At 36.0% G+C, this 15,264-nt stretch overlaps 1 protein-coding gene across 6 annotated transcripts in view; it reads right to left on the bottom strand.

Moving 5' to 3' along the window:
- Positions 1-15,264, bottom strand: part of Hr96 (Nuclear hormone receptor HR96) — a 100,423-nt gene that overhangs the window by 48,480 nt on the left and 36,679 nt on the right. For all 6 annotated transcript variants that reach the window (XM_069833965.1, XM_069833966.1, XM_069833969.1 and 3 more), the window contains one exon: positions 8,339-8,545. In XM_069833965.1, the coding sequence (XP_069690066.1) occupies positions 8,339-8,545 (207 nt within the window). The remainder of the gene's footprint in view (positions 1-8,338; positions 8,546-15,264) is intronic.

Below are 15,264 nucleotides of genomic sequence, written 5' to 3'. Positions count from 1 at the left end.
TCCATTTCAAGTTTGTGCACCACTGTTTTCTTAATCCAACAGGCTGTTTATTCATACAATAACCCTTCCTCTTTCCATACTTAGCGCTTAATGCCAGTGCATGATGTCAAGGTCAGAAAAGTGCGCTTGCTTTGACATCACTGCTCTAGAACCTTGAATTTATATATTTTATCACGATCCCTCTAAGAATTCATTTAATTCATACACACTAGAGCTCAACTGAAACACCAGTGTTGTATGCAAATGATGTTTCTTCACAGTATGGAATGTATTTTAAAAGAATGTTTTTAAATGTGGGAAGACACAGCAAAAATAATTACTGTTTTGGCATTTATGAGTAAATGGGTACATGACAGAAAGTCTAGTTACCCATCAGTGAATAAAAAAAATGTCCACACTTACACATAATGCATCATTTGCAAATATTCTGTGCAGTTTTGTTGCAGCAGTCTGAACATGCAATAATATGAACTAAACCACTTATTTGTTGTTCTGAACACCTAATTTTTCCCAAAAATATGAAATTAAACGTTGATGGACACCATGCCACTGTTTGCAGGAAAGCAAATCCACGTAATCCCTTCAGCAGACTCTCTACAGAACAGTAATCTAGGAATCTGTGAAGTTGTTACTGACACGAATATTGAGGTATGGTATCATTCAAGGAAGCAATTTCAACAGAATACAGTACTTCAAAACTAGCAAAAGAGTCAACATTCTTGGCAACTGTCCATCTGATATGTCATGATGTCAGTGCAAAATTTTATTGAAATGGCTGACTCCCAATGTTGATTACTCAATGACAACTGGTTCTTCTCTCAACTTGTCTTGGGACCATTGCCACCAATTTTCAATTTCCACATTCAGCACCAGTAAGTCAGTGGATATTTTTATACACAAGCAGACATGATATACCTTTGATGTCTGAACTTAATTTTTCCTGTCAACATCTAAGTCTCCCTTGTCCAGTTGAACTTCGTAAATCTGTGTCTAGGAAATTAAGAGAGGCATTAAGAATACAGAATTCGAATCTTGGAAAGTAATGCCTGGAAGAGGCAGAGGTGTAGAAGTGTACAGCCAAGTACCTAAAGCCAATGCCTGGATTTTTAATAAGTCTGGACTATCTACATCTGAATGGGTAACCTGCCTTAAAATGAATGCCAATTTAGCAGCAGTTAGAGGAGTACCTGGTTGCTCTTTGGACGGATCCCAGTGCAGACATGGATGCCTGGAGACTGAAACCCTTGCCCACGTCCAAGGTCAGTGTAACAGAGGTTTACTCCTCCGAAATGCCAGACATCATCATGTTCGATCATTGATTGCAAATGCTTTGAAAAAAAAAGTCTTGGACAGTAGAAGAGGAAGTCTCTTGCCTTGCTACTAATGGCTCCTCTAGACGTATTGACATCATAGCGTATTCCCAGACTACCAAGAAAGGTTATATAATTGATCCTACCACAAGAATTGAAACGGGGAGTAGCCAGCCGGAGGATGTCAATCAAGAAAAGATCAACATTTATCTGCCAACAGTTGATTACTTCAAAGCAAAATACTATATATATATATATATACTATATATATATATACTATACTATACAAATGGCTTTTAAGGAACCCGAAGGTTCATTGCCGCCCTCACATAAGCCCGCCATCGGTCCCTATCCTGTGCAAGATTAAGCCAGTCTCTATCATCATACCCCACCTCCCTCAAATCCATTTTAATATTATCCTCCCATCTACGTCTCGGCCTCCCTAAAGGTCTTTTTCCCTCCGGTCTCCCAACTAACACTCTATATGCATTTCTGGATTCGCCCATACGTGCTACATGCCCTGCCCATCTCAAACGTCTGGATTTCAAGTTCCTAATTATGTCAGGTGAAGAATACAATGCGTGCAGTTCTGTGTTGTGTAACTTTCTCCATTCTCCTGTAACTTCATCCCGCTTAGCCCCAAATATTTTCCTAAGCACCTTATTCTCAAACACCCTTAACCTATGTTCCTCTCTCAGAGTGAGAGTCCAAGTTTCACAGCCATATAGAAGAACCGGTAATATAACTGTTTTATAAATTCTAACTTTCAGATTTTTGGACAGCATACTGGATGATAAGAGCTTCTCAACCGAATAATAACACGCATTTCCCATATTTATTCTGCGTTTAATTTCCTCCCGAGTGTCATTTATATTTGTTACTGTTGCTCCAAGATATTTGAATTTTTCCACCTCTTCGAAGGATAAATCTCCAATATTTATATTTCCATTTCGTACAATATTCCCGTCACGAGACATAATCATATACTTTGTCTTTTCGGGATTTACTTCCAAACCGATCGCTTTACTTGCTTCAAGTAAAATTTCCGTGTTTTGCCTAACCGTTTGTGTATTTTCTCCTAACATATTCACGTCATCTGCATAGACAAGAAGCTGATGTAGCCCGTTCAATTCCAAACCCTGCCTGTTATCCTGAACTTTCCTAATGGCATATTCTAAAGCGAAGTTAAAAAGTAAAGGTGATAGTGCATCTCCCTGCTTTAGCCCGCAGTGAATTGTAAAAGGATCAGATAAAAACTGACCTATACGGACTCTGCTGTATGTTTCACTGAGACACATTTTAATTAATCGAACTAGTTTCTTGGGAATACCAAATTCAATAAGAATATCATATAATACTTCCCTCTTAACCGAGTCATATGCCTTTTTGAAATCTATGAATAACTGATGCACTGTACCCTTATACTCCCATTTTTTCTCCATTATCTGCCGAATACAAAAAATCTGATCAATAGTCGATCTATTACGCCGAAAACCGCACTGATGATCCCCAATAATTTCATCTACGTACGGAGTTAATCTCCTCAAAAGAATATTGGACAAAATTTTGTACGACGTCAACAAAAGTGATATTCCTCGAAAGTTACCACAGTTGGTTTTGTCCCCCTTTTTAAAAATAGGTACAATTATGGACTCCTTCCATTGTTCTGGTACAATTTCCTTTTCCCAAATAGCAAGTACAAGTTTATAAATTTCGCTATATAATGCACTTCCACCCTCTTGTATTAATTCTGCTGGAATTTGATCGATACCTGGAGACTTGTACTTTTTCAGATTTTCTATCGCAATTTCGACTTCTGAAAGGGTGGGTTCGGGTATAAATGGCTCAGCAGTTTGTATTTCAATATCGTCCCGATCATTTCTATTTGGCCTATGTACATTTAGTAGTTGCGCAAAATAGTTTTTCCATCTGTTTAGGATTGATGGAGGGTCTGCAAGCAAGTCACCATTCTCATCCTTGATCACGTTTACCCTTGACTGATATCCGTTCTTAAATTCCTTTATACCCTTATATAAATCTCGAATGTTTTTATTCTTACTATTTGTTTCTACCTCATTCAGTTTTTCCTTCAAGTAACCTCTCTTTTTATTCCTAAGTGTACGACTTGCTTCCCGTCTTTCATTGAAATAATTATCTCTCTTCTCCTCAACTGGATCCTGTAAGAATTTCAATTTTGCCTGTTTCCTTCTTTCTACTACCATGCAACAATCTTCATCAAACCACGGTTTCTTTTTCTTAGTTTCATAATAACCTATGCTCTGCTCAGCTGAAATTTTAATACTATCTCTGATATTTTCCCACACGCTATTAACATCTAATTCTTTCTCAACTTCGTCGGAACTTTCTAAAGTGGCAAACCTATTCGAAATTTCGACCTGATAATTTTGCTTAGCTTCCTCGTCCTTTAATTTAAAAATATTGAATTTAGTAATATTAACTTGTTGCTCTACTCGCTTGGCTACTGATAATCTTTCTCTTAATTCTCCAATCACCAAATAATGGTCAGAATTACAGTCTGCACCCCTGAAAGTTCGAATATCTACTATACTAGTATGTCTCCGTTTATCTATCAAGATGTGATCTATTTGGTTGTGTGTCAATCCATCTGGAGAAGTCCAAGTATATTTATGTATATCCTTATGGGGGAATGTTGTACTTTTGACAATTAAATTTTTCGATGTGGCAAAGTTGACTAATCTAACTCCATTGTCACTACTAATTGCGTGTAGGCTCTCTTTTCCAATAGTTGGTCTAAAAATATCCTCCCGTCCTACTTTAGCGTTGAAATCCCCCAATAAAATTTTCATGTGATACCTAGGGAACTGATCAAAAGTATGTTCCAATTCCTCATAGAAGCTATCCTTTATATAGTCGTCTTTCTCTTCTGTAGGGGCGTGAGCATTTATAACTATGATGTCGCACCATCTACCCTTAAGTACTAAATATGATAACCTGTCACTGATAAATTCGACCTTTTTTACTGCTGATTTTATTCTTTTATGTACAAAGAATCCTGTTCCTAATTGGTGATTATTGTTTCCTTCCCCATAATACAACAAGTAATCTCCTATTTGTGATATGCCATTCCCATCTAACCTAACCTCTTGTACTCCCACAAAGTCTATTCTATATCTAGCTAGTTCTTTTGCTACTAATGTTACCCCTCCTGTTCTATAAAGACTAGTTACGTTCCAAGTGCCAAATCTCAAAACCTTATTCCTTTGCTGTGGTCGTGCCAGAGAATCAGTCCTATTCCGAGGCTTACTGTAGGAATTCGTAACAAGCTGTTTTTTACGGTGATGGGTTGTTAGCCCTTCGCCCAACCCCCAAGCTGGAGGACCACCCCTTATCGGCTGTCCACGACTGCTTATTCAATATATTCGCAGCTACCCTCCATATCTGGAGGCCGTCTCCTCTATCCGCAACCTGAGGACGCGCCATGCCGTGGTGATAGGGACCCACCATACATGGCTTCAAAGCAAAATACCAGCTTGAAAACATTGAGGTGATTGGTCTTCTTATTGGAGCTCGTGGTGTGATTCCCAAGTTCTTTGAAAGCTTCAGGAAGACTTTTGAACTACCACAGACACTTACTACTGACATCATAACTTCAGTTTTGAAATGCTCTTGCCAAATTCTAAGTCATCATATTCACTCTGTTTAATTTCTTTTTCTTCACTTTATAATTCATATATGTTTATTTTAATTTTCTGTCAACAAATTTATGTAAACATTTAATATTGTAAAATTCATGTAGGAGAGTATACTGCGTCCTTCTGGATTCCAATGGGAGGCAGCTAACAATTTAAATTTATAATAGAGGCCTTCACAACAATTATCATGGTGACATCTATGTTGAACAAAGAATTTTGGCCTCATTCATTTCTCTTCGTGAACAAAGGCATCTTTTTTTTTTTAGTTGGTTATTTAATGACGCTGTATCAACTACTAAGTTATTATTGTAAATAATATTCCCTTTTCTCTTAAAAGACTAAATGACCACTTTGTAACAATGCAGACGCTCACCTTGGACGAAACAGAAAAGCAGCAAGTTATTGAGGAGTTAAAAATTACCCCTCCTACAACAAGGGATAAATTTTACTTTCGTTATGTAACCGAAACTGAAGTAAGAACGGCATTAAAACGAATCACCACTGAAGCTGAAGAAATATATAAAATAAGCAATAAATTTACTGCAGATAATTCTACAGATAATACTACCAACAGTGACCCACATATTTAATGCTTCATTCATGACTTCCATTTACCCATCCCTATAGAAAAAAGCCTTTATCTGTCCACTTTCCAAGATTAAGACCCCTTTTAGTCTGAATGATTAAAGACCTATCAGCATCCTCCCTACTTTATCGAAAGTTCTGGAATGTATTGTTCACAAACAACTAATGAGCTATCTAACTGAGCACGACTTACTTGACGATTATCAATCAGAATTTAGATCTGGATACAGTACAACTACAGCATTTAGGTCAATGAGGATATCTGCGTGGCCTCTGATGCAAAGAAACTGACTTTATTGACGCTAATTGACTTTAGTAAGGCTTTTGACGCAGTTGATACAGACCTAGGATTTCTTAACCTCTCTGAAATTGCTGTCTCTTGGTTTGAGTCCTATCTTTGCGATCATTAACAGTGTGTCATAGCAGACAGTTCTTCTTCTGAATGGCTAGTTGTAAAGTCTGGAGCCCTGCAGGGCCTTTAACATTTATGATTTACATCAATGACGTTACGAAAACAATAAATCACTGTAAATATCACATGTATGCTGACGACTTACAGATTTACATCCATTTCCACTCCAATGAAACGAATGACGCAATAAGTAGAATGAATAACGATTTGAACCTTATCTCCATGTGGGCTCATAAGTTTGAATTAAGATTAAACCCACAAGAATCTCAGTCTATTGTAATGGAACATCAATGTCTGCTTGGAACACTTAACCACCATAACCTACCACACACAAAGCTAAATGGTAAATCAATAGAATATTCTGAAACCGTTAAGAATCTTGATTTCTTTATGGACAGTGAACTAACTTTGAATAGTCAGGTAACATACATACGTAAGAAAATATTCCCATTGCTCTATTCTTTAAACCACACGAGGACATTTCTACCATTTATCCTAAAAGAGATTCTTATTCAGACACTTGTGATTCCCTATTTTGATTATTGCGATTCCTTGCTGACAACCCATAACCTAGTTGAGAGATTGCAGCGTGCTCATAATATGTGTATAAGATTCATTTGCAATACGCGCAAATTTGATCATGTAACACCGTCCCTCGAGCTTCTGGCATAGGTTCGCCTGAAGGAACGAAGAATCATGCATACACTGGCATTAGTATTTAAACTCTTGCATACCTCTACTTCTACTTGCCTAGAAGCACATTTTCAGTTTTTTTTACAACAGTACGGAATCAGAATAAAACATTTCTTTCTATCTCTCATCACAGAACATCATTATATTCATCCTCCTATACAGTATCATTACCTCGTCTTTGAAATTTTCTACCCAGTTACATCAGGTATTGCTGGACGTTATCAATTCAAAATTAAGTTAGAAACGCACTTTTTTGTCTAACGAAATTTATCATTAATAAGTTACTAGATGTGTCGATTGCAAGCCTTTGCATAATCACTTATTATTGTAGCCTATTTCTTGTTTACATTATTAATTGCCTCTCCTCATTTAGTTATTTAGATTAATAATATTAATATAGATCTTAAGCTTTGTATACAAATTTAAATTTTTTTATGTTTTTTCATTATTTGTTTTGTGTTACTGTCATTGTAAACGTTCTTGTTTTGTTTGAATGAACGTTATAAATTTATTTTTTCGCTAAATGTATACATATTTCTGGTGGCGTGGAACAGAAGGTCTGATGGCCTTAACACCACCAAAATAAATAAATGATTTATTACTATTATTATTATTGTTATTATTATTATTATTATTATTATTATTACTTACTGACTTTTAAGGAACCTGGAAGTTCATTGCTGCCCTCACATAAGCCCACCATTGGTCCCTATCCTGAGCAAGATCAATCCAGTCTCTATCATCATATCCCACCTCCCTCAAATCCATTTTAACATTATCTTCCCATCTATGTCTTGGCCTCCTCAAAGGTCTTTTTCCCTCTGGCCTCCCAACTAACACTCTATATGCATTTCTGGATTCGCTCATGCGTGCTATATGCCCTGCCCTGCCCATCTCAAACGTCTGGATTTAATGTTCCATTATTATTATTATTATTATTATTATTATTATTATTATTATTATTATTATTATTATTATTATTATTATCATCATCATTATTATTATTATTCAGCATCAATGAGAATGGAAATAGTGAGATGGTATTTGGAGAGATGTGGCCGAGAATACGCCATAGATTACATGACATTCGACTTAAGGTTGGGAGAAACCTCGGAAAAAACCAAACCAGGTAATCAACCCAAGTGGGAATCGAATCCACGTACGAGCGCAACTTCAAATTAGCAGGCAAGTGCCTTGGTTGACTGAGCTACGCCAGTGGCCAACAATGAGATCTTACACATACAGTAAGTCTGCTACATGTTGTCAACAGCTTATGTTCTTTATCTAACGCAAGCCACAAAAAGATTATGCCTGAAGTTCATCAATTCCAGCTAGGATTAAATGTGTGTACTTTAGACCAAGAAGTATGACAACTACTTGATTATCAAAGCCAATTCAATTTCACAATTTGTTTAATGTAATACAAAGAAATTACATGTCTAATTTTCAATTGTGTAAGTAACATAGCATCAATTAAGATGCAGGTCAGACTTTCAAAACTTCAACCTAAATAATAACTAACTGCAGTAGTCTATGAAAGCTATTAAAACAGTGAAATGAGATAAGAGGTCGATCCAACGTCTAATATAGCCCCACTAAATACTGAACATGATCAGTCAAGATAGCAGAGAAATATTCTGCGACTGACCTATGAAACACCTTACCTTCCATGAATCTTTATCAGGATCATACGTCATCGCACTACGAAGAATGAGGATTTCTGTGCACCCGCCTTTCAACAGTGCTACTTGGTCTTCCTGACACATGTTCTTGAATGCATTTATTTTCTTTGATGTTTTAATTAAGCGACGAATTGCAATTGCAGTCAAGTTTATCACATCCAATAACATGGGACTGTGCTCTGCATTTGTCTAGAACATAAGAAGACAAAAACAGTTTTGCATCCTCTGATAGGTTTACATATGATTAAACCAGCTAACAGTTGCAAGTTTATATTGTCGCATGAGTGCCTGTATTTTCCTGTGGCTGAAGTACACAAGATGCCAAATACAAATTGAGATAACATATTGCACATCGGAGGTATAGGGCACTATGTCCATTTTTTTACGAAATTGAGGTTTTTGCATATTTCTATTTAATTTTTTTGCTTTCTTTTAGTGGTGCAAAGCACTAACTTCTACGTGTAATAATAAGCGAGTTAGCCTGTTGGAAAGGTTACTATGTGCCATAAGATACCGTGTTAAAGAGCACTTTCATTTAGCTCTTGTGTAAAATTCAATATTTGTGACCTACCTAGTGTCCTTTACCTCCGACATACAGATATATTTAAATGTTTTACTCACTGCAAAGTAGCCTTAACCTATAGTCCCGTCGCTCTAATTTCCAGCAGCCAATCGCGTTGCAGGTCGGCTACATTTAAACGTGTGGGTCTTGTGATTCACTGAACAAGACGTTATTCATTTCTTAAGGCAGATAAATACTTAATATAATCGCCCGCCATTTTGGCTCTTTCATTGGCGATCACAGAAAGCACACGAGGACGTTATTTGCCACACAATTATTTGCTGAATTACAGTGTGTTTGATTTATTATCATAGGAACTACGACATTATAATGTTTAACGGAGTGGCAAATAGATTCCTCGTATGGTAGCTCGGCAACGAAAGAACAAAAATGGCGAACGATACTACCTACCTAGACTTTATAGAGCCTTCACTTCCTAAGACGTAAGCAAAGAGGAGGAGTCACGCTGGGAATAACAGTGTCGCGACTATAGATTACTTTATTAGTTTAAATGTATACATCTTTCAGTCAACATGCATATAATCAACACTTATATAATCAACATGGAGACTGATTTTCAATACTCTAGGGTACCGGTAGCTATTTTCAACTGAGAAAATAAAAAAAGTAAGGTTGTCAAAGTAAATTAGAAAAATGAAAGTAAAAAGAGTAGTAAAACAGTGAGCCCACAAGAGTTAACATTCAACAAACATGGCACAAGCCAACATACAGTAAGCATTCCCTCTAAAACCCTCGATATTCCCTCCTGATTGGGAACCACTGGTTTATATTATAAGAGTGTACCACGGGATTTTAAATTACACCTTCACTTTCACCTTCACTTAGTGTGCCACATGTTGAAAAAGATTTAAAATTCTGCTCTGAAGAAATGTTGTTTAATTTAGGCAACAGATTATTTCTTACTTCTCAGTGCATGTGCCCAGCTATTACTAAAGGATTACAATGTAACCACAGAAATTTGTGGTTCGTGAATCCCATGACAGCTGCAAGACCAAGATGTCACCAAAGAATTTTCACATCGTTCCTATAATTTTTTCCTTGAAATTATTCAATGATAATTTTACTCAAAATCAGTGGATATAACCCAAAGAGCAACCAGAATAGAAGTATGTGGTGCAACAATGACACGAAATATTATGTAAACATCATTTCTAATACAGCGGAACCTCTATTATCCGTGGTAATAAAGGGGATGGACTGAACGGTTGATCGAAAAAAATCGGATAATCCGTACCATGAAAGATTTGCAATTTCCTCCATGGTCTTGTATTTAACTCGCTGGGTATTGGATCAGAAGTTCACTAATTTAAGTCTGGTTGCCAACGACGGGTTTTTAAGAGACAAGGAAACCCTTTGTAATGATTGTCTCAGGAAAGATAGGAATACAAGTCTCATGTTGTAGATTTACATACTTTTTTACACTTTATCCTTGTTTTTTACTAAATCACGCAGTTGTAACTCCAATCTCGTATTCTGATGCGAGATGAGCCACAGTTTCTCTTTCTCATACCATTCAATTATTTCCATTTTTTATACTTAGCACAACACGTTTTCTGTTAATACCTGTGGAAGAGATTTTATATACAAGTTACATCATAGAACGGCAATTCGAACAGCAGACAGTGGTGTGTAACGATAAAGGCTTGTAATAACACTCTCTAGCAAAAACATATGTAGAACCTGCTAATATGATGTACAAAACAGTACTTCATGTAAGTTATTTATTTCTGAAGAAAAAAAGACCGAGAAAGACAGTCGGATAATCCGCCAATCAGTTAATAGGGTGACGGATAATCAGGATTCTACTGTACTTTAAATTGTTACCACCATGACACTGCAGTATTAGTTCAATAAGGTACAAACAGAAATAAATGATGGTGTGTGGATAAGCTTCAGGACTTCTACCGCGTTGTCTTGGTGTTATTGGCTGACGTTTCGACCGCTGTGTTGTGGCCATCTTCAGAGCAGTTGTTGGATAAGGAAATAGTCTGCCAGCTCTTATATATATAGTAGTCTCGATGGGGGGAGTACTTGCTGTGATAGGTCGTAGGTTCTCCTTCTGGCATCTGATTGGTCCTATGTTGTCCAATCTGGTTGAGGTCTGTATGAAGGGGAGTATTCATATTAAATACTGGCCCTCATAAGGTCCGAAAGAGTGAGGGCCAGTATTTAATATGAATACTCCCCTTCATACAGACCTCAACCGGATTGGACAATGTAGGACCAATCAGATGCCAGAAGGAGAACCTACGACCTATCACAGCAAGTACTCCCCCCATCGAGACTACTATATATATAAGAGCTGGCAGACTATTTCCTTATCCAACAACTGCTCTGAAGATGGCCACAACACAGCGGTCGAAACGTCAGCCAATAACACCAAGACAACGCGGTAGAAGCCCTGAAGCTTATCCACACATCATGTTCACCAGCCGCGGAAGCCTACGCGAACAGAAATAATTGATGCTTACGTTGTTACCCAATATCTCAATTTGTTGTTTTTGTTTTCTGGACTTTCCAGCATATTCAAGAGTGCACACTATTCATAATTAGCTGGCATGGAAGTCTTCTGGAAACAATTCAACTATATATATATATATATATATATATATATATATATATACATATATATATATATAATTTCCAGTCTCTACCTCGTACTGTCAAGTGACAAGTGAAATATCGAATATTAAACAACTAATATGAGCTATACGCATTTTGTTAAAGATGGATACATTTTTAAAAAAGATCATTGGAACTTTATACATCTGGCAGCGACAAAAACAGAACTAAAAATACATTGTATAGTGATGACTAACTCAAATATGATTTTACCATTATTTCCGATAAATTTCTCTATGTCTAGTTTGTCGAGAAGTGTTGTCATATGAAAATTTGAAGCCATGAAAGCTATTTCGACATTTAAATACCGAACATTCAGACGTAAGATTCAAATCTGTAGAATTCTTTAAAAGAAAGCTAAACTATCTCCACAAGGAATGCACTGTTTTTACTTTGTCAACCAGCACTAATGAAAAAACATAAATAGCAAGTTATTGAGTTGTATTTACCATTGCAAAAACTTGTAATCCATATACAATTGCCAAAAATCTGATTTTACCGACAGTTGTAGCTATGGTGCAAATAATGGTTGGACAAAAAGAGGCTGACAAGCTCAAACTGAAGCAAATACACAATTCAAAGAAGGATGTGACATCGCGAAGGTATTCAAATACAAGTTCTTGAGAAATATTAAGAAATGCATGGTATTCTTATTCCAGACGAACAAATCCAGATATTTCCAACCATGCCTAATTCATAGTTTTTGTAAAATGTGAAACAGAGAATGGTGTCATGGAAGATATTTTATTTTATAAACCACTTGAAGCCAATACTGCCAGAGGATATCTTCATTAAAATGGCAAATTACACCAAAGAAAGAGCATTGCAAACTCATATTTTCAGCAAATTTATGAAGATATGGGTTCGTTATATGAAAATTTTCTTTATCACAAGGAAGTAAGATTGCTTTCGTGGGGTAATGTGTTGAAAAGTGTTCTCCAGTTAAGAGTAGAACTTCCTATTAGCCATCTTCTCCTAGCATTCCAGTCTCCTTCTTGAAGGCCTATTGCAGCCATGGAATCTAAAACATCTTCTTTCCAAGTCTTCATTTGTCTTTCTTTCTTTCTATGTTGTACAGGAGATCACTGTCACACTTTCTTTGGCCATACTATAGGAGTCGTTTAGTTTTTGTGGTGTCCAAGTGTGTTTTGTCTACTCCCATTTTTTTGTCTTATCATTTCACTTTTAACACAAGCCATCCTGGAGATACCAACACTTCTCCGCCAGAAGTTCATCTCTAATGCAAGCAAGCTCTGGTTAACAAGTTGGTTAAGCTCCCATGTTTCAGCTTCATAAGTAGAAATACTTTCCACTGCTATCTTTATATGTAATTGTTTTAGTTGTTTTGTAACTTTATCATTCCAGAAAACCGAATTTAGCTGTCTAATAGCTCTCCTTCTTTGGAAATTTTATTATTAATGTCATCTCTACTTTTACTTGTATGCGAGGGAGTTATCCCCAAATATAACTTTTAATGTACCGATAATTGCAAGACAAAATATTGGCATATGCAAATCTATTTTCCAGTTATTTTCTCTTTGGCTTTTTAGACTGGCCTTCCTTGCTGATATTTTCGAACACTAGAACACTTTAAATAGTAGTTTGCAAAGCCAAGATGTTAACATAATAATATCCCGGGATAAAATCAACGGATTTATAAAGAAGCTTGATTTCTGGTAGACATCATTTAAGTTTGCATAATTTTAAACAGCTTCTTGAGTATTTTCCAGAACAAATTCAAAATATTATGATAGTCACAGGTGGATATTGAATTCGTTGTTAGACAAGTTACATTCAACTAGCTGTAAAAAAAAAACAACTCATTGAAACATGTACCTATTGATTGAATGTTAAAACTAGACTTTCTTTCACAGTGCATAAGACCAGTTTTGGATCAAAAGAATGCAAAAATACCTCGAGCTTACAACATTTTTGTAACATTTACAACCTCGTATGTATGCAAAATAAATTTCTCGTCTATGATTGCCATCAAAACAACAGCGAGAAATCTCCTTGAACTTGAAAATGGTATCAAATACAGAGTCTGCATTTGAAAAGCTACTTTCTGAAAAACAGGCATATTTACTACATTATTTTTTACTTTATAGCTACTGAAACATTTTTTTTTTTATTTTTGTGTTCAACTAAATACAAAATGAATGTATGTTAATAAGGCATTTTTGCTTTATTTTGGGGGTTGCGACCCACATTTCGGGAACCACTGCTCTGGAATAAAATAAAACCTTGGGCACTATATCATACTAAGTGTGTTGTGGCATGTCACGAACAAAATTGAAGACCTCTCCAGAGAAAGATGTAACATCAGTCTTGAAATATATTGTATAGATGGAAAAAAATTATTGAAGCATTTATAACAATAAATTATTGCATTCAATGGCTGAATAAACTTCTATCCTTGTTTAGTCAAATGGTTGTGATAGTAAATATAGGGCTAGTGAAACATACCCCTGAAATTATTTTCCTTTTTCTGAAACACGAATTACAGTTTTGTTGGTTACTCTTATTCCTGGGAGGTCTTCAATTCTGAAAATGCTCATTAAATTTTTTATTCATATACCTCAAGTCGACTGACAAAATGCCAGAAACCCACGTCAAGTGCACACAAACTCTGTGCGATTTGAAATTGTGGTTTTCTGTTAATGTACCTACAGTAACGTATATATTATGCAAATCTAGCTTTCAGGTAAAGCTACCTGTGAAGCAAATTTGAATAATTTCAAGGGGAGGTGGGGGGAAGGGAAAAATTGAGATGGTGTCAGGTGAAGCTCCTGGGTAGCTCAGTCGGTAGAGTGTTGATGTGCTAAGCCAAAGGTCCTGGTCCCAGAACAATTTTTTCCTTGAAATTAATGAAGTCTGCTTCACAGGGAGCTTAGCTGAAAGCTAGATTTCCATAAAATTGTCATTGTTTTCGATTTTACAGGGATTTGTATTTTTCGAATGGGGTTAAGTATGGTAGTGAGGGATTGCAAACAAAAGGCTCGCCCAAAAGTGCATCATGCCTTCAAGAAGTTTGGGAACCACTTCTCTAAAGGAAGCTGTACCCTACTTTAGATGCTCTCATCAGGGTTTGAACTTGCAATATTTAGGTCCAGAAGCAAGCACAGTAACCACCACCATTAAAAACGACTTAAACGATAGAATAGGGGAGAAGGGGGCACTTTGGTACACTTTTTATGTTTTAATTTTTTTTTAGTGCACGTTATTATAACTACTGAAATGAAAATTTAACAGTACATCACTTACCTTATGCTAGGAATAATGCTATAACAAGGAATTTATCATTACTTAAATTTGTTCAGTTTTGGCCACATATTGATGCTAACATTCTGTACCGAAGTACCCTAGTTGGGGGCAGTTTGGTACATGTCTGGGGTACTTTGGTACATCAACATTATTTTCAATGGAAACACTTTTAAACATTTATTTCTTATGATGAAATTTTATCACAAAGAATTCAGAATCATCACAAATAAAAAAACACTTTAGGACAATTGTAACAGCTTTTATAGTCTACTGTAATTTATTTAAAAAAAAAATACATCTAAACAATATTACAATGTTTTTATATGTAGCCTTCCATGCTAAGAATCATCATTAATTAACTAGTAACTGAAATTATCTAACTCAACTGATATCAGAATATCACAAAACAATAATTGTTATTAGGAAACATTATAATCGA

Source organism: Periplaneta americana, chromosome 8 (assembly GCF_040183065.1).
Source record: "Periplaneta americana isolate PAMFEO1 chromosome 8, P.americana_PAMFEO1_priV1, whole genome shotgun sequence".
Lineage (NCBI taxonomy): Eukaryota > Metazoa > Arthropoda > Insecta > Blattodea > Blattidae > Periplaneta > Periplaneta americana.
The sequence above is the reverse complement of the archived record's forward strand: the minus strand, read 5'-3'. Positions and strand labels throughout refer to the sequence as shown.